This window comes from Macaca fascicularis, chromosome 1 (genome assembly GCF_037993035.2).
Source record: "Macaca fascicularis isolate 582-1 chromosome 1, T2T-MFA8v1.1".
Classification (NCBI taxonomy): domain Eukaryota; kingdom Metazoa; phylum Chordata; class Mammalia; order Primates; family Cercopithecidae; genus Macaca; species Macaca fascicularis.
This window is the reverse complement of record NC_088375.1, coordinates 27,522,521-27,546,817: the sequence shown is the minus strand read 5'-3', so window position 1 is coordinate 27,546,817 and position 24,297 is coordinate 27,522,521. Positions and strand designations below refer to the sequence as shown.

The 24,297-nt window shown below is 41.1% G+C and overlaps 2 protein-coding genes across 15 annotated transcripts in view; one reads left to right on the top strand and one right to left on the bottom strand.

The window, feature by feature from the left end:
- Positions 1-12,742: 12,742 nt before the first annotated feature.
- LOC135966082 (uncharacterized) lies at positions 12,743-16,402 on the bottom strand. Its single transcript, XM_074009321.1, has 2 exons — positions 14,638-16,402; positions 12,743-12,981 (listed from the first exon to the last, which is right to left on the bottom strand). The coding sequence occupies exons 1-2, from the start codon at positions 15,450-15,452 to the stop codon at positions 12,969-12,971; spliced, it is 828 nt and encodes a 275-aa protein (XP_073865422.1). The 5' UTR covers positions 15,453-16,402; the 3' UTR covers positions 12,743-12,968.
- The window catches only part of SCYL3 (SCY1 like pseudokinase 3), a 43,003-nt gene continuing 33,419 nt past the window's right edge, over positions 14,714-24,297 (top strand). For 4 of the 14 annotated variants that reach the window (XM_005539944.4, XM_005539942.4, XM_074009102.1 and 1 more), the window contains exons 1-2: positions 14,714-14,882; positions 19,787-20,001. In XM_005539944.4, coding sequence (XP_005540001.2) covers positions 19,837-20,001 — 165 coding nt within the window. In that variant the 5' untranslated portion in view covers positions 14,714-14,882; positions 19,787-19,836. Of the gene's footprint in view, positions 14,883-14,965; positions 15,180-19,786; positions 20,028-24,297 lie in introns of those variants that run through there. The other 10 variants (XM_074009055.1, XM_074008785.1, XM_074009134.1 and 7 more) reach the window with 5 other exon arrangements.

The following is a 24,297-nucleotide window of genomic DNA, read 5'->3' as shown; positions in this document are numbered from 1 at the left end:
GGCGTGATCTTGGCTCACTGCAACCTCCACCTCCTGGGTTCAAGCGATTCTCCTGCCTCAACCTCCCAAAGTAGCTGGGACTACAGGTGCCCGCCACTGCACCCAGCTGTACTACTTCCATTTCTTTAATGCAAGTCTCTCTCTTTGAGTAATCAGGCCTCTAGTCCTGCAAAATAAGTGTTTGACACTAATAGAAAGTATTTACTCTAGCCTAAATAGCTATCCTCCCCTATCGGACAAGCTCATTTCCTCACTGCAGAGACAACTCCTAGCAATGCTGCTTCTTTGGGTTGGGAACATATCCATTGAATCCCATCAGCTAGAGGAAGAAGAAGAAACACTGAATGCAATTAGTGACCTCACAAGCCTTTCTGAAAAGTAATTTTCCTCTTCTGCATCTGGTTGTGTATCATTACTTGATGCAGTACGGAACTGCCTCAGATTCTCTCCACGGGGTTGTATATATTCTTCATTTAATTCCCTAATCTATCAGATTCCATGATGGAAATAACCCCTTTGTCCCAGTTTTCCTTTTTACAGGCTTGTGGTTCAAGTTAGAGCATCTATTTCATTATTATATATATAAACCTCTCCCTCATCAAGTTGGCATCTACATATATCAGCAGGGTTTTCTGTAGTTACTTTTCCCAAGCTGGTTTTCCACTAATTATCTAGGCATTTTGTTTCCATCTACATGACCAGCACCTGGCTTCCTGTACTGTCTGCATTGAAACCTGGAGCTAAATAGATTGTGCCAATTAGCTTGGTCCTTCTTCTCTGAGGGCGTGTGGGTGGGAAAGAGGGCCTAGCATTTAACTTTATTTCAGGTTATGGTGGCGTTGCTGTCCATGACGCACTCATAGTCTGTGTTTCCACTGTAAATCCTGCCAGGGTACTTTCCTCTTCTCACAGGCTCCCTTTTGATCTCAGTTGACACGGCCATCCTTCAGAATAGTGGAGGCCCAGCGTCTGCCATGCCGCCTTCTTGTGAGTGTAATATTTTGGCCCCTTCTTTAAAGTAACATTGTTATTTTAATTTGCTCAAGATCTGGGCCATCACTCTAGACTGTTTGCAGTTTAATCTGTTCCAAAATATAGTTAGAAGCTTTGTTGCTATGATGTAGGCACCAGACCCATAAGGCCTTCCAACTCAGGTAGCTCCAACTAAATAGAAAGTGGTTGTTTTCCTAAGGGTATAAATTTGTTTGTATCCCCTGATACAGGGATACAGTGGGTAGCTCCACTGTATTGGATTGATGTAAAGGATTGATGAATCCCTTACATCAAAATCCCACTGATGGCTCCTGAAGCTTTCTTGACCCAATAGGGATCATCTACAGATCTAAGATCCAGAATCTAGTGAGTAATGCCCCTAAAGAAAATTCTGAGACTAATGGGGGCACCTCTTTTTAATTGAGCTTGTATCAGTCAGAATTTGATCAGAAAAACAGAACCACTATGAGTGGAATTTATTATAGGATTAGCTCTTGTACAATTATAGCACCATTGTAGAATATGAAACTATTCAAAGGAAGTAAAAATGAGCTCTAAGGAACATTCCCTGATCCTAGAGTAAAGGGAACTGGCACATGTTCCTGGCACCATTTCAGATTTGCTGTGAACCCAGGATGACTACGCATCTCTTTTTCCACACGAGTATCCTTTGTGCTTATTGTGTCCATCTCACTGTTGTATGTTGGGTGAGGGTGGAGAGTTTGAGAGGGCAGGTACCTCCTTTCAGTCCACAGGTTCTAGATCAAGAAGAGCCAGACTACAGGAGAACCTGAAGACCATCCCAAAGAGCTTCATCCATGCGTGGATGTGATTTTTTGATAATGAGATCCTGCGCTTTAAACCAGAGCCTAATGCTGTAAGAATAGGAGGTTTTTGGCAGACGAGGTAAGCATATTTTGCATGTGGATGGGATGTAAATAATTGTGGCAGAAGGAGATATGTAACTTAAAAGGGTGACCATGGTATTCTCCAGCTCCTCCCATCAAAAGATGGACTCTATTTCCTCACTTTTTGAAACTGGGCTTCCCTTGTATCTCACTTCTACCAATAGAATGAGACAGAAATGATGAGTGAGTTCTTACAGGTTCAGCTCTTTTTCCTTCTTCTCTACAATTTACCGCTGTTTCAAGTCTGCTGTGTAATCAGCACTGCACTAGTACATGAATATGAAACTGAACCCCTTAGATTATATCTATTACAGCTTGCACCAGGTGGGACACGGAGCTGCCCACTAAGGCTTAAACTCCAGGAGGGTGAGTCAAGGAAACATTACCTTTTGGTTAGCTTAACTTTCAGAGGATTTTTTTTGTTTTTGTTTTTGTTTTTTACCAGAAGCAAAAATACTTTTTATTCTTTAAAAAATGTTTGTTATTTTTATTTATTTTTATTATACTTTAAGTTCTAGGGTACATGTGCACAACATGCAGGTTTGTTACATATGTATACATGTGCCATGTTGGTGTGCCGTGCCCATTAACTCGTCATTTACATCAGGTATTTCTCCTAATGTTATCCGTCCCCTCTCCCCACACCCCACGAAAAGCTCTGGTGTGTGATATTCCCTACCCTGTGTGCAAGTGATCTCATTGTTCAATTCCCACCTATGAGTGAGAACACACGATGTTTGGTTTTCTCTCCTTGAGATGGTTTGCTCAGAATGATGGTTTCCAGCTTCATCCATGTCCCTACAAAGGACGCGAACTCATCTTTTTTATGGCTGCATAGTATTCCATGGTGTATATGTGCCACATTTTCTTAATCCAGTCTATCACTGATGGACATTTGAGTTGGTTCCAAGTCTTTGCTATTGTGAATAGGGCCTCAATAAACATACATGTGCATGTGTCTTTATAGCAGCATGATTTATAATCCTTTGGGTATATACCCAGTAATGGGATGGCTGGATCAAATGGTATTTCTAGTTCTAGATCCTTGAGGAATCACCACACTGTCTTCCACAATAGTTGAACTAGTTTACAGTCCCACCAACAGTGTAAAAGTGTTCCTATTTCTCCACATCCTCTCCAGCATCTGTGGTTTCCTGACTTTTTAATGATCACCATTCTAAGAGCTTCTTTATTTCCAGTCCTGGGCTGAAGGAATCTTGTTGTTGTTTTCCAGCTTTATTGAGATATAATGGACAGATTAAAAATTGTATGTATTCAAGGTGTACACCCTGATGACTTGATATATGGATACATTATGAAATGATTATCATAGCCAGGCACGGTGGCTCACAACTGTAATCCTAGCACTTTGGGAGGCCGAGGTGGGGGGATCACTTGAGTCCAGGAGTTCGAGACCAGCCTGGGCAGCAAAAAGAGATTTCGTCTCTACTAAAATTCAAGAAAAAATTGTCTGGGCACGGTGGTGCATGCCTGCAGTCCCAGCTAGTTGGGGGTGGGGAGAACGCAAGGGGTGCTGAGGTAGCAAGAGCACTCGAATCTGGGAGGTTGAGGCTGCTGCGAGTCCTGATCGCACCACGGCACTGCAGTCTGGGTGACTGAGTGAGGCCTTGTCTTTAAAAAAAAAAAAAGATTATCATCACCACAATTATTTACTATTTGCGTGTATGTGGGGTGGGGAAGGGGGAAGCCACTTAAAATCCACTATCTCCAAATGTCAAGTATACCATGCAGTATTAGTAAGTGTAATTAGTGTGTTGTATGTTAGATCCCCAGAACTTAGTCATCTTAAACTGAAAGTCTATACCCTTTGTCCAGCATCTCCCTGTTTCCCCCACCCCACAGCTTCTGGCAACCGCTTGCTACTCTCTGCAAAGGAATCAGTTTTAATTTGGTGATTTTGAAAAGGAGAAGCACACAGGTTTGGAAGGTGCATACAAACTCCAGAAATGGAGTGAAATAGTTGAGAAATGGACGCTGAGCCTGTGTTAGTCCATTCCCACACTGCTAGAAAGAACTACCTGGGTAATTGATGAAGAAAAGAGGTTTAATTGACTCACAGTTCCACAGGCTGTATAGCAAGCGTGACTGGGGTATCCTCAGGAAACTTAAAGTCATGGCAGAAGGGCGAAGGGGAAGCAAGCACCTTCTTCACATGATGGAGCAGGAAAGAAAGAGTGCAGGGGTAGGGGCTATACACACGCTTTTAAATAACCAGATCTTGTGAGAACTCAGTATCACCAGGAGAACACAGGAGAAATCCGCCCCTATGATCCAGTCACCTCCCACCACGTCCCTCCCCCAACACTGGTAATTAGAATTTGACATGAGATTTGGGTGGGGACACAGAGCCAAACCATATCAGAGCCTATCAATCATTTCTCATTGAAATTACCAAGTCTAGCTACTTGTTTTCATTTTTTAACATTTCTAATGTCTTTATGAGTATCCCCAATTTTTAGTTTTTCTCAAACCTGACAGAAATAACAGAATATAACAGAATATGACGTAGAATATGTTATAAGGCACCTGCTGTCGATAGAGTTCCATTTTGTTTCAACTGTTAATGACTCGACGAATGTGATATTCATCTCCCTTCACTTGCACCTGTTTATGTGCTCGTACACATAGTTATATGGTTTGGCTCTGTGTCCCCACCCAAATCTCATGTTGAAGTGTGACCCTCAATGTTGGAGGTGGGGCCTAGTGGGAGGTGACTGGATCATGGAGGTGGTTTGCAATGATTTAGCGCCATCCCCCTAGTGCTGTCTTGTGACAGAGCTCTCACGAAATCTGGCTGTTTAAAAGTCTGTAGGATCTCCCCCTTCACTCGTTTCCTCCTGCTTCTGACATGTAAGACGTGCTTGCTTCCCGCTCGCCTTCTGCCATGATTTTAAGTCACCTGAGGCCTCCCCAGAAGCAGAAGCCTAAGCCTGTACAACCTACAGAACCATAAGCCAATTAAGCTTTTGTTTATAAATTACCTAGTCTCAGGTATGTTTTTATAGCGGAGCAAGAATGCACTAATACACATAGCATGGTCTTTTTTTTAAATTGAGAAATAATACATATACCATAAAACTGCCTTTCTAAAATTTACATTTAAGATGTACTTTAAAACTAAAAATATAACGTAGTGGATTTTAGTATATTCTCAAGGTTGCACAGCGATCACCATTATCCAATTCCAGAATACTTTCATCACTCCAAAAGGAAACGTCCTACCCATTAGCAGTCATGCCCTATTCCTCCTTACCCCCAGCCCCCGGCAACCATGTATCTGCTTTCTCTCTGTGTGGATTTACCTAACCTGGACTTTTCATGTAAATGGACTCAAACAATGTATGGCTTTTTTGTGCCTGGATTCTTTCACTTAAAATAATGTTTTCACACCAGCCATGTTGTCGCACATATGAAAACTTTATCCCTTCCAATGGCCAAATAATATTCCATTGTTTGGAATACATTTTGTTCAGCCATTCATTGGTCCAGGAACTTTTAAGGCGGCAATAGAAGTACTCAAAATGAAGACACAGCAAAGCTCCAAGTGCACACATCTACCCAGCAGACAAGTGGCTTCACTGTCTGTTTACTATCACAGGGAGCAGAAAGAGTGCCCTGAACTGAGGTCTGCTCTGAGGCCTAACCAAATGCACACCTGGCCCAGCCTTCGTCTGGAGAGTTAATTTTGTGGTACCAATTTCTGTTTTAGGTTTTCTCTCTAAAACAACGTTGTTAGTGTAATCACACTTTCGTGTAATTCCTAATTACCCTTCTTGGTCCGAATTCCTATTATTAAAATGCCCTGTTGACACACTTGGTTTAAGGCTACCCTGATTTCAGCACATCACTACCGGATTCTTGCTTTCCTATTTCTTGCAGAAGATAAAAAAGACAATTAAGCATGTCCTCTTCCTCCCCATCTCCCATATCAAAAATGGTGAGAAGGCAGCAGTGGTGCTATTCCTTGTGTTTTGGGAACACAGGTGTCTTCATCACTTGGTTGTACACACCATAGTGGCTTTTACTGCTGATAATGTCACTGGATCAATAAATTCGTTCCTAAAGAACTCCATTTATACTCCATACAGTGAGAGCAAAGTTAGGGGAAAAAAGTAAATGAAAGAATTCAAAAGATTGGTGAAAAAATAATTGCTGTGAGGGAAGAGGAAAATAATAAGAAACTAGTATCAAAATTGAGGGCAAAAGTTTTCAGAGGAGGTCTAAAATCATTGGGATTTGTTTTCCCCATTTTTAATACACTTCTTGATGGTGGAACAGACATTGCACTGAATCCCTTTGTCCCACAAGCAGTTAAGTTCCCGGATCTAGCTGCTGCTTCCTTGATGTAGAACTGAGACTGGGGTGGGTGTCTGTTTGCAGTGAGGAGGCGAGAGACTCAGGAGAGATGGCAGCCTTCAGAAAGACTTGGAGTGGCACAGTGAGCAACAGGGAATTTTTATTGTTTTTTAAGGAAACAGAGTAAATCGTTTTTATATTGTCCTTAACTAAAGCACAGGTTTGGAGAGGACTGAGAAACTAGCTAAAGATCACAAGTTACTGTTTCTTGGCATAAATTTGTAAAGTTAACTCAACTGCCATCTATACCTTATCAGGAAACGTGACCATGCCGTATCCCCTCCTGTTTCCTATCAATGCTTTGGAGCTACTATCACAAGACCCTCAAGATGGTTATCATATGAGGAATTACAGGCTATGGGCACTGTTTTATAGATGTAAGACTCAAAAGCTTTCAATTTAAGTGCAGGAGACTAGAATATGCCCAAAATATGCCTCCTTGGCATACGGATTATTTTCAGCTGAAGGCAATTGAGAAGAAGCAGATATTTTTAAAAAGCTCTCTCTCTTACTCCCACTTCCCTCAAAACAAGATATAAATTTACAAAAGTATCCCTTCTCTCCTCTCCACTAGGAAACACAAAGTTTGATCACTAAAGGCAGCTGCTGTCAACAGTAGAAGACTCTACATTAAAAACTCCCATTGATTTGCCTTACCATGGTTTGCCATCCTTCCTTCTGTCTTACTCCTCTAAGCGTTGAATCTTCTTTGTTGAAGATGCTATATATGCCTGAGTTCTAAGCCACCTCTGTGAGAATTACTCATTTCTTGAGTATCTCCTATGTGTATATGAAATACGAATAAACTTGTTTGTTTTTCTCTTGTCAATCTTTGTTACAGGGGCCCCAGACAATGAACTTAAGAGAGGGAAAAGGAAAGATTATTTTTCCTCCTTTATACAACTTTACATTCAGTTCCTCATCTCTTTATTAAATTATCTTTAAAATTACAAAAATACACGTGTGTAATCCCGGCACTTTGGGAAGTCGAAGCAGGAGGGTTGCTTGAGGCAAGGTGTTCAAGACCAGCCTGAGCAACAGAGCAAAACCCCGTCTCTACAAAAAATAATTTTAAAAATGTATCTGGGTGTGGTGGCACATGCCTGTAATCCTTGCTGCTTGAGAGGCTGGGATGGGAGGATTGCTTGAGGCCAGGAGTTCAAAGTTATAATGAGCTATGATTGCACCACTGTACTTCAGCCTGGGTGACAGAGCAAGAACTCTGTCTTTTAAACAAACAAATAAACAAAAACAATATGCAGATAGATAAAAAGGTCTATAAAGAAAGTAACCTCTCCCGACTTTACATGGTGAATGTAAACAGACTAGTGTATATTTTTCTATACTTCCATTCCTTCGTTCATCAGTAAACATTTGTTGAGCACCTATAATGTTCCAAGCATTGTTCTAAGCATTTATGGTAGATCATTGAACAAAATAGATTTTTTTTTCCCTTGTGAAACTTAACATTCTAGCAGGGGAGAAAGAAACCATTAAAATGTAATTTAAAAAAAGAATAAGGTTTCTCAGGCGAATATAAAATGAACACATGTCGAAGACTCTATTTAATGTTTTTATTAATGAGGGAATCAGTAAGATTTTAAGCTAGTCCAAATAGCAGCTGAGAAGATAGGTGTATATGTAGCCAATTTGATAAAGACATGTCAGGTTCGGGTTGCTGGGTTAATGACTTACAGGACAATAAACTGTAACCATTAAGATGATTTGCTGTGCTGGACAAACTTATTTACATCTCCAGTGGGTGAAAATAAAAAAGTTAGCTTCTGTCTCTAGAAAGGTAATAAAAAAGTAGTAAAATAACCTAGTCAATAGGAATTTAATCCAGAATTGCATAGGAAGAAAGCCACAGTAACCTCGATTGCCTATTTTAAAGTCTCAGATACTTTTTTTCTCTCAAAACCAAAAGCCATCATATATAAATAAATTGCCATATTTCATCAAATATATGATGCCATCACATTTAGGGAGCATCAATATATTTCGTACCACTAAGAAAAAATTATTGACAAATTATATTATGCCATTTGTGGTAAAACGCTTTCTGACTTTCAGGGATGTTAAAATGTGAAGAAGTATAGTTTTTACAATCTAGAAAATACAGTATATGGCTGTTTATAAGATGGCCAGTGCTATGGAGGAAAACAGCAAAAGGAAACAGGATAGGAAGCATCAGGAGTATAGCAGGAAGAAAGGGAAAAGTTGTAGAATTAGGGTGGATCAGACTTCACTGAGAAGATGAGATCTGAACAAAAAACAGAAGGAAGAGACTTAGTCAAATGGACATGTGGGAAAAGAGAAGGACAGGCAGAAAGAAGCGCTAGAGCAGAAGTCCTAAGGCACGAGCTCGCCTGGCATGCTGACAGGACAGCAAGGAGGCCACTGAGGGTGGACCAGAGTGAGTGAGCAGGAGGACAGCAGTGAGGCCAAAGGAGCGAGGCCTTAGATCATTTAGGGCAATTCTCAAACCTTCCTGCAAGGAAGGTGCCTGCAAATCACCTAGAGATCCTGTTAAAATGTAGATTCTGACTCCGACAATATAGTGTGAGGCCTCAGCTTTCGCATTTTTAACATGCTTCCAGAGGATGCTCATGTTGCCTTCAGATATTAATTAACTGCCCCTACAGGACAGATCTAAGTTAGAACACATCTATATCCCCCTCAAGGCTGAAGTATTTTAAAGAAGATGTAGATATATAATGCACACATTGTTTGCCCCAAATCTGTCTCCCAGGAGCATGATTCCAAGATGACTCATGTGCACTTTGAAGTTGAGAAGCAATTCACACTTAGAGGGTTTTAGCATCTGAAAGATTTCAATGAGACGTCTATTCTCCTGGGGCAGATACTACAAGCACTTCAGCTATCTCTAACTCAGTCCAATACTAGTGGCTTTAAGGATGTTTAAAAGTGAATTTTCACGGCCAAAGTGAGTAATTTCAAGATGGACAGAATGAAAAGAAATGTTGCCATGCGTTACATGATCAGAGTATGAGAACTAGTGAGTCTAGTAATCTACACACTTCGGAAAGGTGCCCTAGATTTAGGATTTCAAAACCAGTGCCATATGAAGATTACAAAAAGATTTTGTCACCCAACTCTAATTAGGATAGCTGAATCTGCTATTAGAATACTGTCCCATCTTCCTGCAGCAGATGAACCTTTCATGGAAGATGCTGTCCAAGCTCCTAAACAAGGAAGTGGAACCTCATTGAGTCTCTATAACAGCTCTACTGTCTGTCTTTAAACCTTGCTAATAAACGTGTGAATGTGTAGAATCCCACCTCAGACTTGCTTTCATTCTCTCTTTGTAGTGGTAGCAAGGTTATGGTGGAAGGTTATGGTGGAACTTAGAAAACACATACTTCTCATTAGAGAAATCTTCCAGTATCTATGCAGAGTTCCTAAAAAACAATGAGAGAGCAAAGTGGCTGAGGTGAAGTCAGTTTGCGGTAAGGTATCCACTACCTATGGATGCTATATGTATTTATCTGAAAAGTGCCTGAAGGAGGCTTTGTCCTTAATGCGAGTTTCCCCTTTTACATTTCCAGATTCTAATTGCAATTATGCAATTACACGAATTATTGAGGTAGAACATTAAATAGAAATCACTTGAATAACTTTTACTCTTTTTGGTTTTTAGGTAGAGCTTGTAAAAAGTTAGTTCAAATCAAGTTGGAAAAAATAATTAAGTTGGTTGGGTAAGGCTTTTATAGAACCAGGAATATATCCAAATACTTACAGTCTACTTGGGAGTCTAAGTTAGAAACATGAAAAAGATTTTTAAAAAATACCTAAAAGTCAAGCTGAATGCAATAGATTTGACATGTTTTGATTTGAATTAAGAAGAGGATTGGTTGAAAGTAAAATTCAGATTAAGCCTTAAACAGTATGACATGAAAAAATTATTTCTATTAAGAAAACAAACTATTTGTTTCTAACTGTCCCACCAGCCACATTCTAAGGACAGTGGATTCAGGTTGTTGGAGATTCTTTTCTTTCCTGGCCTTACACATATTTAAAATGAGGACTGAGGAATCAGTGAGGGAATACAAGATTGCTGTGCATAAGAAAGGCAGAAAGAGCTCAGAGGGCAGCTACAGGGGACTCAGAACTGGAACCAGAGCTATAGAGGGCTCTGTGGGGTAAGGGCTGGGAGGCAGAGAATGTAGTTAGGGTGCCCGGGACATGCAGCGTGCTCTCAGTAAATTCATTTGTGTGTTTAATATTTACTGAGTATCTAGTATGTTCTAGGCACTGTGTTATGTGCTAGAAATATGGCAGGAAAGAAAGAAACGAAGGAAGGAAGCCCTGTTTTCAGGGGGCTGATGTTCTAGCTGTGGGACAGAGATGCTGAACAAACAAACAAATATGTGCATTGGTGTCAAGGAAAATAAGGCAAGGTCAAAAGACAGGAAGAGGCAGGTAAGGTGCTGTTTTAGACAGTGTTTTCAGGGGAGCTGTCTCTGATAAATTGCATTCAAGCAGAATTTTCAAAATATAATTATAACTCTCATGCAAATATAAAATGAAGTAAGATTACTAAATTAGATTTTAAAATGAGAAACGCTCTCTACTGCAATAAGAATAAACTTTGGGGTTATATTTTCCACTGGACAGAAAGATTTGCATCTTCGTTGGACAAAAATATACAAGTTAGCTTGTGACTTCAATGCCCCAAATCTTTAAGAGTCTGAACAGGTGACATTTGTTCAGAGACCTGAGTGATATCAAAAGCAAATAGGTGAGTAGATGAATAGTGAAGAGGGGAAGCATTGAGTGTCAAACTCCCTCCCATCTCTCTCCTACTCCATTCGCTACAAAATATTCCCTTCTCATTGATATTTGGAGGAGTGGGTTCACCTTGGGAAAATGAAAGGAAATAGAGTCCTCTAGGTTGATGAATGATTATAGAGGATACCCTGGAGCTCAGCACATCTGGACATAAGATCAGGGAGGAAGGAACAGGGTGGGAAGGCCAGCAAAGACTCAGAGGTGAGGGCACTGGGAAAAGGGTGGGCCAGCAAGTAGCTGTGTTGACTGCAGAAGATTTCATGTACTGGTTGAAGAGACTCATCTCTACTTCTCCTGTAAAAGGAAGAAAAACATAGTTATGAACTCTCGACAGATAGTGTGAAAGGCAAGAGAATTCCTCTTCTGTCTTTCAAATCTACATCCTCAGCATGTTCTCCTGCTGTCTCCTGGTGCTTGGGTGGCTGCTGCTGTTACACCCACAGCCATTTCCTTTATCAGGGAGGAAAAACTTTTCCTAATCCACTGTCTATCCTCCTCCCAACTTCTGCTGCGTCTCACTGGCCAAAACTTGTGACCACCCTAGCGGCAAAGTAGGCTCAGAAAGTGATCTTTTTGATTTCTTAACTCCTTTATGGAAGGTGAACAAGGAAGAAGGGGGCGAGGAGTGGCAAAGGATGTTGGAGCTAGTAAACCTAGAGTATATGGGTTGTATTTCTTTTCTAATTCAGTCTTGAGGTCTCTTTCTGGGAGTGGTTATAAATGTTAGCTCTTCCTTGATGGGGCTTGGATATTTACAGTATGGCTTCCATGGCATACTTCTTTATCCTGGCAGACGGCCTAAATCCTAGGTGTCTGACCCATGACCAGGGGTCCCTCTCACAGGAAGCTTGTTTATATTAGCAGACACATTTGTGGCTCTTGTCTGCCCCATGTCTGGTTTATTCCAACCAAGATAGCCACTCTCTAGGACAGCCATAACCAGGAAACAACTCGGGTTTGGGTGCATAATCAGGTGAGATACAGAGGAGGTGAACAAAACATATGAAATAACAGAAGCAGTTTCATTACTTACAGATCCATAAGAAGAGGACAGCATGCCTCATAGGGCTGACGGGAAGGGGGACACACATGCTCAACCAGTGGGAGCGGGACGAGACAGAGAGAGGGACTTGTGGGCCAAAGCCTTCACTGTGGTCCTGGGTGTTACCCAACCAGGTTTCTCTTGAAGAATTCTAATTGGCTGGCTTCAAGTTCCCTGACATCCCACTGTGACTAAGAGGTGGTTACTGAGGCATATCTGCAAAGTATATGTGGGGTATAGGGGTCAATTGGATGAAGCAAGTAGCTTGTACCTGATGGTTCGATAGGGAGGTGGTCACCAGAGGTGGTCATACAAGGCAGATCTCTGGACTGACCACATAGAGGAAGTGGGAGGAGGCAGAGAACTAGAGACTGTCCAGGGTGACTAAGCCCTGATTCTAGTATGAGAAGGTTAAACCTGTCCTCAGAATGGATAGCGAGGCCTTTGATATGTTCTCCCACCTCTTCATCAAGCATATTGACAAATCCTACTTCACCAACTTGTCTTTCTGTAACCTCCCAGTAGGTTCACCTTGCCCGCTGCCTAGATAGAGCCAATTTATCAGGACAGGAGAATTGCAACAGAGAAAGAATTCACACAGAGCCGGCTGTGTGGGGGCCAGTTTTATTATTACTCAAATCAGTCTCCTCCAGCAGTCAGAGTTTTTAAAGACAATTTGGTGGGTGGGGAGGGGCAGTAAGTCAGGGAGTGCTGATTGGTTGGGTCAGAGATGAGATTATGGGGCTTCACTGTCTTCTTGAGCTGAGTCAGTTCCTGGGTGGGGGTCACAAGATCAGATGGGCCAGTTTATCATCTGGGTAGTGCCAGCTGATCCATCAAGTACAGCATCTGCAAAACACCTCAAGAACGGATCTCAGGAGCAGTTTAGGGAGGGTCAGAATCTTGTGGCCTCCAGCTGCATGACTCCCAAACCATAATATCTAATCTTGTGGCTAATGTTGGTAGTCTAGACCCCAGGCAAGAAGGAGGTTTGTTTTGAGAAAGGGTTCTGTCTTTGTTTCAAACTGTAAATTATAAACTAATCTCCTCCCAAAGTTAGTGCAGCCTACGCCCAGGAATAAACAAGGACAGCATGGAGGTTAAGGACAAGATGGAGTTGGTTAAATTGGATCTCTTTCACTGTCTTAGTCATAATTTTGCAAAGGCAGTTTCATTGCTACCTGAATGATTTTCCTAACTTCTCCATCAATCTCCTGGAAGCCTTTCTCCTTAATCAATTTCTTCAACTCTGCCAGACACGTGGGAGCTTCTTCATCAGCAGATGTGGCCTCTCCAGTTACTTTTATGTTTTTTCAGTCCTCAATCTGTGTAGCTGTCCTTTACTTGCAGTAAATGGCTTGGTGTGCCTAATTTCAGGGGATCCCTTTCTGAAGTCTTCCCATAGGCTCAACACTTTCTGACAAAACACACTGTGGTCAGTTGAAACACGTTTTCTATTCATGTCTCCCACCCACAAATGTAATGCCTTTTCCGTCTTTTGCTGTTGCACTTCAAACTACAAAAGTTACAGCCACAGTGCATGACAGGTGCTTAGTTCACTAGCACGAATCTTTTTCCTTCTTCACAATTTCATGGATAATTTGTTCTTATCATAGATTTTGGCAACCTCAGCATATGATTCTTTTTCTTTCACCTCTTCATTTAATGAAGCACTTTACGGCTTCTCCTTGGCATATCCAAACTGTCAGCACCACAATTCCTGTGCTTTACGGCCATTATTAAGTAAAATAAGGGTTACCTGAACATAAGCTGGTGTTCTCTCTCATTATCGCGGCTGTACTACAGGTGCATCTGTTAACCAAGGCAGCTACTGAGTGGGTAATGGGTGGATACGGGGCTACCTGGGACAAAGAGGTGATTCGCGTCCAGGGTGGGACACAGTGGATGGCCCGAGATTTAATCGGGTTACTTGGAACGCAGGCGGTTTGAAACTTAAGAACTGTTTATTTCTGGAATTTTCCATTTAACATTTCTGAACCAAGGTTTGACCACAGGTAACTGACACTGCAGAAAGCATGAGGGGTGGGAGACTACTGCATTAATATTAAAATTTTCAAATATTACTTTTTGGTAATGAAGTGTGATTCAGGACCCTCCCTCTCAAAGATTAAACTAGATCACCAGGACCTCCGCCAGCTTCAGCCGCTCTGCACGACTCCGCCCTCGCAGCCTAGCCAATCAAAGCTACAGGTTGAGTGACGTCACTCCGCTGAAAGTCCTCGCTAATTCCCGTACTCCTTTTCTCCGCCCTGCACCTCTACTATTTGTTACAAGTGGCCAGCAGCCATTTTGGATTTGGGCGGAAATGAAAGTAAAACTGTGCTGTTAAAAGCTTAAAAATTCAAGTCAAGACAAACTTGAGCATTCGACAAAAACGTCTAGAAAGGGGACATCTTGGTGGACTAACTAGACCATTAGGGCAGTGAGTGAAAAGCGGGGACGTCACAGCGCCCACACTCAAGATGGCACTGGCCTGAGACTCACCTGTGCGGCCACTCTACCTCGGTTCCTGGTTCGTTGGCCTCAGCGGTGGCGTCGGAGGGAGGAAGGCGGGCCTTCTGTCCCGTTTCCGGACCCGTCTCTATGGTGTGGGAGAAACCCGGCCCCCAGAAGATTGGGTGTAGTGGCCACAGCCTTACAGGCAGGCAGGGGTGGTTGGTGTCAACACGGGGGCCAACAGGGGACCAAAGCCAAGACCCTCGGCCTCCTCCCCCGCCGCCCTGCCGCAGGTAACAGGGAGCCCCCTTGCAGGACTGCGCCGTGGGGGAAGGGGCCGGGCGGGGAGGAGGCGGCGGGCGCGCGCCCCGCCCGCGGGTCTGCGCTGTGGGTCCCGCGCAGGAGCAAGCTCGGCGCGGCGCCGGCTGCCGATTGAGCTGTGCTCCTCGCTTCGGAGCAGCCTCCCCTTGCTGATTGTGGGTCGCCCTGTAATCTGCGCTTCGCGGGCGACCCCCGCCGGGTGAGGCGCCCGCGGTCAGAGTTCTCCTAGGCAGCCGCGGAGTCGGTCCTCGCGGGGAGGTGTGGAAGAGGTGAGGGGCCAGCGAAGCGAGAGCCGAGTCCCGGCCCCTCAGTGACCCCGCAGGGTCGCGGCGAGCAGGGCGAGGGTGCTCGGCTGGGCGCGTCACTGTCCCGGGGCGGCAGTGCCCGAACCCGGGGGACTCTTGGGGGCGCGCCCGCCCTCGGGAAGGCGGCCTGATTCTTGATCCAAGACCAGTGCCCGGTCCCCCAAGGCCCAGCTGGCTCCTGTCTTGGCGTAGTGCTTTCTGTTTAGAATAAAGATGAAACATTTTTCGGAAGGGCATATTCAGGAATCCATGTGAAATTCTCGGAGTCGGATCTCGAATTTTGGGGGTCACTGTTACTGCTGTTTTAAGGACCCGTGTCCTTATAAAATGTAATATCTTGAGCTGAAATCATGATTATTTTGGTCCATGAAGACATAATTGTGTATTGCTTGTCAACTAGCAATGCTGGACTGAGTTCCGCAGAGGGGATGTATACCTGAAACAGACGAAAGCGAAGGGCCGGAGTAATGTTACCGCTGGATACCAGAATATCAGCCAGTACAGTGCGTCCTTAATACTCACAGTGCAAGCCATTATCTTCGGAACTTTCAAGCTCAGGGAGCTAGGACCAAGAGAGTCTCGATTAATTGCTGGGAAAAGAAAATATTTGGTAGAAATATTTCCCTAGAGCACAAAGGTTTCTTAGTTGAGTGTATGAGTTGCCCTTTGACCTAGACAAGGGTTTTCTTAATCTACAGGCGGTCCAGAAATTTCGTGTGCTGGCCAAGTAGGCAAAAGAGTGGAGGGAGATTATTAAAGGGAAGCCTATGATGCATATTCAAGTCAAAGACTGTCAACTCGGTGTTTTTTTATAGAGTGGAGATGCTAACTGCTACAAAATACCTATTCTGTGATACTAGGATATACCTTCTTGTGACTTTTTAATTTCAAAGCTAATGAGCAAGATTTTGTGTTTTCCCCCTCCTCAAAACAACAGGAAAGCATTTGGAAGGCCAAGTGTTTTTCTTACATTTCAATAGATCAATTTTTGCTGAAATATCATTTTTAAAGCACTGGCGGGCATGGTGTAATCTCAGCAACTGGGGAGACTGAGGAGGGCGGGTCGCTTGAGACCAGGAGTTCCAGGTTACCGTGAGGTAGGATAGCGTCAGTGCACTCCAGGCCAGCGACAACAACGAGACCCTATCTCTTTAAAAAAAAAACCAAAAAAACAAAAAAACAAACCAAAAAAACTGTTCATATAACAGTATTTGTGTCTCTTTAGATGTATTAGTGTGAAGAATTACTGCGTCAAAACATTCTCAAATTGCAATACTCAGCACACCTTTTTAATTTTCCCCCAATAAAGTTTGCACTGGGGACCTAGAATATAATCCTACCACTCTCAGTATTACACTGATGGTATCAGTGGATTCCTGTCAAAGTTAACATACTTTCAAAACAAGAAAATGGCATCCTTTCCAGTTCTCTCAAGAAATTCAGTCGTCTCTTTTAAATTTTTAAGTGATATTTTTTAAAGTCTTAGACCTAAAATACACTAAGAAAAATGAATTTTAACTACTTCCTAATGCTTTTATAACTTTGTTAATTACTTTATAGTGGAATTCATATAAAATCTAAGGTTAATAGCTATTGCAAGGTCAATATTCCCACAAGGAAGTATTTCGCTATTTAGAAATAGCTAAGTAAACTAAATGTCCCTTTCTTCTGCCTCTGGTGACTGCCATTCATCTAGCCAGAGCGCTGACCCTGAATCCTGGTGGCAGTCTTATCTCCCGGGAGGACTAATATTAACACTAAATAAACAGCATGATTTCCTGTCAAGAAGATATTCATTTACATACAGTCCCTTATTCTCTGCTTTTCTCTTACTGTGTGTTGATTTTGGAAAGCTGTGTTTTGTGGCTAAGAGAGAGAAGGAGGTCAGACTAGCTTCAGATACTTTCAAAGTAACACTTCTGTAACTCACTCTTCCAGTCTGGCTGGCTTTTCAGGCAGGAGTTGGAGACCAAGTAGAGGTTTCTGCCTATGAAATGGCAATTAGTTTCAAAGAACATAGATCCATTCAAGCTACCTGAGGGAAAGGGGGCTGGTTATAAGCGTGTCAATGGGATGTTAGGGTATCTGGGTGGAACTGGGTTTGAGGCTGGGCTTCTGGTAATCTTGAGATGGATAGTAGCAATGTGCCCCCTAAGTATGACTAAGCTACTGTCCCAGTGTTTGCTTTTTTAAATTTTTCCTACCAACGGACTACCTCTGTGCTTGACAAATTTCTGACTTCATGTGGCTTTGGTTTGCCATAGCTGCAACTCTACCTCATAGCATCCTTCTACCTTCAGCTATGCTTCTAATAGGCAAAAATTGTTCTTAGTTCAAATTCCTGGGGGAGACAATGATCTGGCCAGTTTATCTCTTCACTCAGGCCATGAGACTGATGACTAATTTGTGAGTTGACCGCCCTTTGGCCCAGGCTAGGTACCTGACAACATTAACTGTGCCCAAGAAAAGATGGCAAGATCAAGTGCTAAGCATGAACCTCCCTACTCAGCAGGCGGTTGTGACCATCTGGCCAGCACTCCATCTCCAGAATCGAGGGATTAACATCATTGCTTTTACTCATGGTCCCACATAAACTTTTTATTTGTAGTCCCAGTAGAAAGGTGAATGTTACCATAGTTGCCATACTTGGCATTTTTTTAGTCCTGTTTTTTGCTTCTCTGTCATTTTTAAGAAAGATATATTGCCAGGTAGGTAGGAATTCAGTGAATTTGTTACAAAGCAGATTTAGTTCTTACTCTCAGAAACAGTTTTAGATTTTGAAAAGCTTCAATTTTAGATAGCTTTAGACTTTATACGTGTGTTTCTTATATAACGATGGTTGTGGATCGGTAGGCATTTTAAATTTTGTTCTAGGCATGTGTTTTGAGCAGCATTACATACCCGGTGTAGAAGGTGTTGTATGGAACTTCACCGAAGTGGGGAAAAATTCCAAGTAGAGGGTCAATGTGTAATGATTATTGAGTTTATATTTGTCCAAAGAATACAGATTTTTAAACAAATTTTGAAAGGCCTACATAGAATTACTGGCGTATTTGTAGCAGTTTGCTTTCTACATTGCCAGAGTTAGTAAGAACTCTATTTTCTAATTTTTATATTATGGTAAAGCCACCACTGAAAACTGACTGCCACAGATTTTTCAGACATACGTTGTTTGGCCTATATAGGTTTAGAAAACATTTGATCCAACATTGAAAAATGTGAAGATTTCCACTAAACTATTCAGGCTGTTGGTTCCTCATGATAAGTGGCATGATCTGACAGTTCTGAAACTGCAGTCCTGGTTGGAACTCTGTGATAGCCACTCTCTTCAGAATGAAAGCCTCTTACACTAGGTCCCAGGCACGCATAGTAGGTCCCTGTGCCAAGCTGCCAGTATTGCTGGGGTTCTGCGCATTACCTGTTGTCACCCTGTGAGTTTGTATCCCTGTTGTCAAGAAAGATACGTTTATATTGTAGAAGATTTGGAAGGTGCAGGCAAGTGTGTGTGTATACAATTACCTATTGTCTGACCTTCCACCGCAAACCTCTGTTAATACTTCAACATATATTTTTCAAGTCTGTGTGTATGTATGCATATATTTCTTTTTAAAACAACTTTGAGGTGTAATTGATATAGAATAAATGAAAAAAGTGTACAGTTTTATGTTTTGACGTTTATAATCACCCATTGCCATCATTATAATCAAAATAATGAATATATCCATCTTCCCAAAATCTCCTCATACATCATGATAATCCTGTCTTCCCCCTTGGTCCCTCTAACTGTGCCCCTTCACTAGGCAAGCACTGAAATATTTTTTCGTAGTTGCATTTGAATTCTGTGTATGTGTGGGCCTTTTTTTTTTTTTTTTTTTTTTTTAGTGTTTGAGATTATTTGAGATGATTCAGTTTTGTGGTTTCCCCTTTTTACTTGGGATAGCCTTGAAGAGTAGTGTGATTGTACTTTTTCTTATGTTTATTGGCATCTGTGTTTCTTCAATGAGCTGTTTTCCTTCCCATTATTGTACTGGTGTTTTAGTGTTTTACTTGGTTTATATGAGCTCTTCATTTGTTAATATGTTTTTCATATTAACAATGTTTTTCAACATATTAACATTAAAACAATGATTTTCATCATTGTTATAAGTATTCTCCAATTTGTATTGTTTTCTTTTATAATAAGTTATTTTAGACATACAGAAGTTTTATTGTTTTTGAATAATAAAGTTTTACAACATTTTCCTTACGATATACAAGTGAGTTAGGAAGTATGAATTACTTTATTCTATTTTTGATTACCTTTCCACTCTGAAAGTTTGTATGTGGTGGTGTTTGGGGAGGGACAGTAACTACATGTGACTACTTAGTAATGTGCATTTTCTCTAGAGTTGTTAGTTGTTAATTAACAACCATTGCTGGTAACTTGCTGAGCATTTACCATTTTTACTGTCAAATGTCCTAATTACGAGGATCGAAGAAACTAGTAGTTTGGGGTGGCTATGTCTGAATATCTCTTGTTTATGTTGCAGATAGGGATTTAATGTTTGAAATTGTTTTCTGTTTTCTTTTAGATCTGCTTGGCTTTGAGGAAGAGTGGCAGTACTGCCTCACTGCATAAGGGATGGGATCAGAGAACAGTGCTTTAAAGAGCTATACACTGAAAGAACCACCATTTATCTTACCCTCTGGACTTGCTGTTTATCCCGCTGTACTGCAAGATGGCAAATTTGCTTCAGTTTTTGTGTATAAGAGAGAAAATGAAGACAAGGTTAATAAAGCTGCCAAGGTACCATAATAGGTGACGACTTAATAGTTAGTACTTTTTACTATCTTGTTTTCTTTTAAAAAAATATGAAATTAGTAAAGGTCAAAAGAGGTAAGATCATAAGGAACAGTATTTTATTATTTATGTCCTTTTGAAACATTGCTCTTACTTCGTGGGCCTATCTTGCATTTGCATGACATGGTCAGGTACCATACTATAGCCAAAAAACATCATAAAACGCAGTATGATGGCTTTTTTTTTTTTTTTTTTGAGATAGAGTCTGGCGCTGTCTCCCAGGCTGGAGTGCAGTGGCACCATCTCGGCTCACTGCAAGCTCCGCCTCCCGGGTTCACGCCACAATGGCTTTTATCATATTTTATTTTTCTGGTGAGAAAGTTAGGGAGACATTTTTATATAGCTAATATAAGATATAAGGAGCGATATAAGGAGTTAATCTTGTCTAGCAAAATTCTGTTAAGTATTGACAACATTCTGTAGGCTTCAGCTTCCTCCTGAGGGAAAAGATCCTTGTAGTTCATACCTTATAATTGCTGCTCCAGGCAGAGGGTGCCAGTGCATTAGGATGCTGTCTGTCACACTCAGGTGACCCTGGCCTCTTATTAGAGAAAAATGATTTTACTGTGGAATATAAGTCAATAAAATAACCCCAATTGTCTTTTTGAATTGGGGAAAATGAAGGCATTAGTTGATGCTTCTTTGGATAGCTAGCACTTCAGAAATTTAGTCATTCAGATATATCATCTTCTAAAAAGGAAAATGTAGTTGTATTAGTAAATTAATTCTCCAGTGTTTATTCTGGTAGGCATGCTATTTTCAGGTTGAACTTGATATCTTGATTTTGTTAGAATTAAAATCTCTATGCCGGGCGCGGTGGCTCACGCCTGTAATCCCAGCACTTTGGGAGGCCGAGGCAGGCGGATCACAAGGTCAGGAGATCGAGACCACGGTGAAACCCCGTCTCTACTAAAAATACAAAAAATTAGCCGGGCGCGGTTGTGGGCGCCTGTAGTCCCAGCTACTCGGGAGGCTGAGGCAGGAGAATGGCGTGAACCCGGGAGGCGGAGCTTGCAGTGAGCCGAGATCGCGCCACTGCACTCCAGCCTGGGCGACAGAGCGAGACTCCGTCTCAAAAAAAAAAAAAAAAAAAAAATCTCTATTACCTTGAGTCCCTTAGTAATATCAACAGGTATGGAACATTTATTTCTATTTCATAGGACTCTAAATTGTTTCTACTTTTTAACATGATTATAAAGGATTATATTAGTAATGGAATTTTGGTCTTCCATTGGTCACAACAGTTATTTATTTGATGATGTATTTTTGATCAAGCATGAAATTGTTATAAGATGGTTCCTAAAGAAAAAGATGGGTAACAGTTCTCTCGAGATGCATTTCCTAGCAATGCATTGTGGTAAAAAGTATAGCTGGCTGTTTTATTGCTAGGTAATTTTGCTTTTTGGTAGAACCACATTTTTGACTCTTTTTTACATCATCTAGGTATGAAGAATTTTTTATTGTGATTTTACAAAAGACAAAATGCCTTATTTCGCTTTCTTGTTCTTACAGTTCATGTCTAACATGCCTCCTGTTATTTTTATCTAATAAGATTGTGCATATTGTTTTTTATAATAACTTAAACTGACTTATCAGCGAGGTACTAGAGATTTATCTTTCTTAGTTTTTTTTTTCTTTATAAGATTTTTTAAAAATGGTGTTACCCTTTATGGTGCATGTACCAAGAAAATTGAATAACCTAGATCGAGTTTTTAAAGGAAAAAAACACAAAGTCCACTCTTCATTTTGGAGGACTTCTGTGCTGAAGGAATTGCGAAGCTTGAGAGGGAAGACTTATTCCCCCCTAATATCCATAGATACCCTTTTAAGCCATGTCTGAGTCTTTGCACATAGTTCATCTTTGTCTCTTGGTAAGCCATTCTGTGGCTTTGAAAACCTCATATATGAATTTGGGAAATTTGAAATTGCAACAAAGTGATAACTTTAGATTCTCAGAATGTTTCTCGTAATCTTAAAAAATGAGGTCATAGTACTTGAAAAATGTATGGCATTCGATGTGTTAGATTTTAGGAATTTGATGTCCTAGGTATCTGAAATACTAAAACAATATATTTAGCTTGCCTCACTTTCTCTAGAGTTTGGGTTGTTGGTCACACCTTTGGTAGTTTTAACGATTATTTCAAGCAGATATATGGTGTTTTCTGTGGCAGATGTTACTGGATAACAATATACACTTTCTCCACTGTTACAAGTGAAAAACAGCAATCATAGTACACCAAGATGAAATGCAGGTATCAGCTCTGGCCACAAAATAATATGAGAAATACTTAGTTCTATCTGACTATCCCATTTTATCTTGAATTCATCAGCTATAATTAACAGTATAATTTGCTAACTGATGATGATGACTCATATATGTAAGCCTATAAACAATGAAAAATTCTAAGCCCGAATTTGATGGCTGTAGTTTGCTGTAATCCAAGTGTTTAGTTAGGGCTTTGTGGTAAGTTTATAAAAGCTTATACAAATGATTCTTGAGTGTCTTCATGCCAGGAATCACATTGGACTATCTAGGAGTGGTATATAGATGCTATATAAGTGCTCTATTTAGTATTGTTGGAGTCATTATGCTCTTCTCCATAATGGATTCGGGCTGTTGTGGAAGGGTTGGTCAACGTATTTAAGAATGCACATTGTGTGGGCATAACAAGAAATGGGAGAGATGATGGCTTTGCCCAAAAGAGCTTGCATTCTAGTTGGGGAAAGCTGTTTTCCTCTTTCTCATACTGACTTTTTTTTTTTTTTTTTTTTTTTTTTTGAGATGGAGTCTCGCTCTGTCTCCCAGGCTGAAATGCAGTGGTTCGATCTTGGCTCACTGCAACCTCTGCCTCCTGGATTCAAGCGATTCTCCTGCCTCAGCATCCCAAGTAGCTGGGATTACAGGCACGCGCCACCACACTCAGCTAATTTTTGTATTTTTAGTAGAGATGGGGTTTCACTGTGTTGGCCAGGATGGTCTCGATCTCTTGACGTTGTGATTCGCTTGCCTCAGCCTCCCAAAGTACTGGGATTACAGGCGTGAGCCACCGCACCTGGCCCATGGTTGCATTTTTAAGAAATTATTTTTTGCCCTTCACAGTCAGAATGCAGTGGTCTTATGTGGCTCCTGGGCACTATCCACTCAGAAGAACTTCTGAAGTATCCTCCATGCCTCAGATATGATGGACCCACCAGATGGAATGGCCAGCTACTTGCCCCCACCACACCTTTCAGACTTCACTCTCTCCTTTTTCCTTAAATGTTGATAACCATCCAACCTGCTATTCTAAACTAATTATCTGCCAAAATCTCTAGTCTGAGCTCCAGATCTATATTTTCACTTACCTATTGAACATTTTCACCTAAAAGTTTTATCAGTACCTCAAATGCAAGCTCTACACAATGGAATTCTTTATTCCTTTCCCTTTTTGCGTTTTATTGTTAGTTTATGATCTAACCTTCAGATAGTGGACATTTACAAAAAAAAAAAAAGTATCTGCATTTTGTCTTAGATTTACATCTTCAGAGAAAAAGGAATAATATTTTCCCTTGTTCTCTAGTTTAGGCAATATGGTCATTTTATTATGTTTACTTAACATATTTAACAGCATGAATTATGGCTTTTTCCTATCTAAAAGCCTGCAGGTGGATTTGGGCTGTAACGCTGAGTCAGTCAACTTTGCGTAGTTCTCAAAGTGAAACAGCAAATCAGAGGCAGAACAGCAATAACAAGTTAAGCCTCTGAGGCTTGAATGAATTCTCTGGATAACTGAATCATAACTAATTCCTGACAAATGGGAATCATTTATATTTAGGGATAGAATCTCATACTTAAGATCCCTGTTTGGGTGTAGATAAATATCAACATTAATAAATTATATAATACTATTCATATTTAACAGTAAAGGTCCTTACTCTGAATCCTCTTTCAGAGACCATGACCTAGGACAGTGAATGGGATGTAACAGGTATTCAATAACTTTGGGGAAAGTGCTTTCAAGACACTGTCATTCAAAAATAGTCATCTTTCTCTACTAGGGCAAGAGCCATTTATTTGCTCAGCTGATGTTGATTGAAAAATATCCTAGTTACCCTTAGCAAGTATGTCTTATTGCCATTCTTTAGAGCAGCAGAGGCTTGAATCAAAAAATGTTCTATTTGATTCTGAACTGCTAGCCTTTCCTGTGAATCTGTATGCATAATTTATGCTTAATATTGAATGTACCAAAGGAGAGTGACAAA

What these genes read in the sequence shown, in the direction of transcription:
- LOC135966082 (XM_074009321.1), bottom strand. Translation starts at nt 15,452, where the DNA reads ATGCCCTTCCGAAAAATGTTTCATCTTTATTCTAAACAGAAAGCACTA.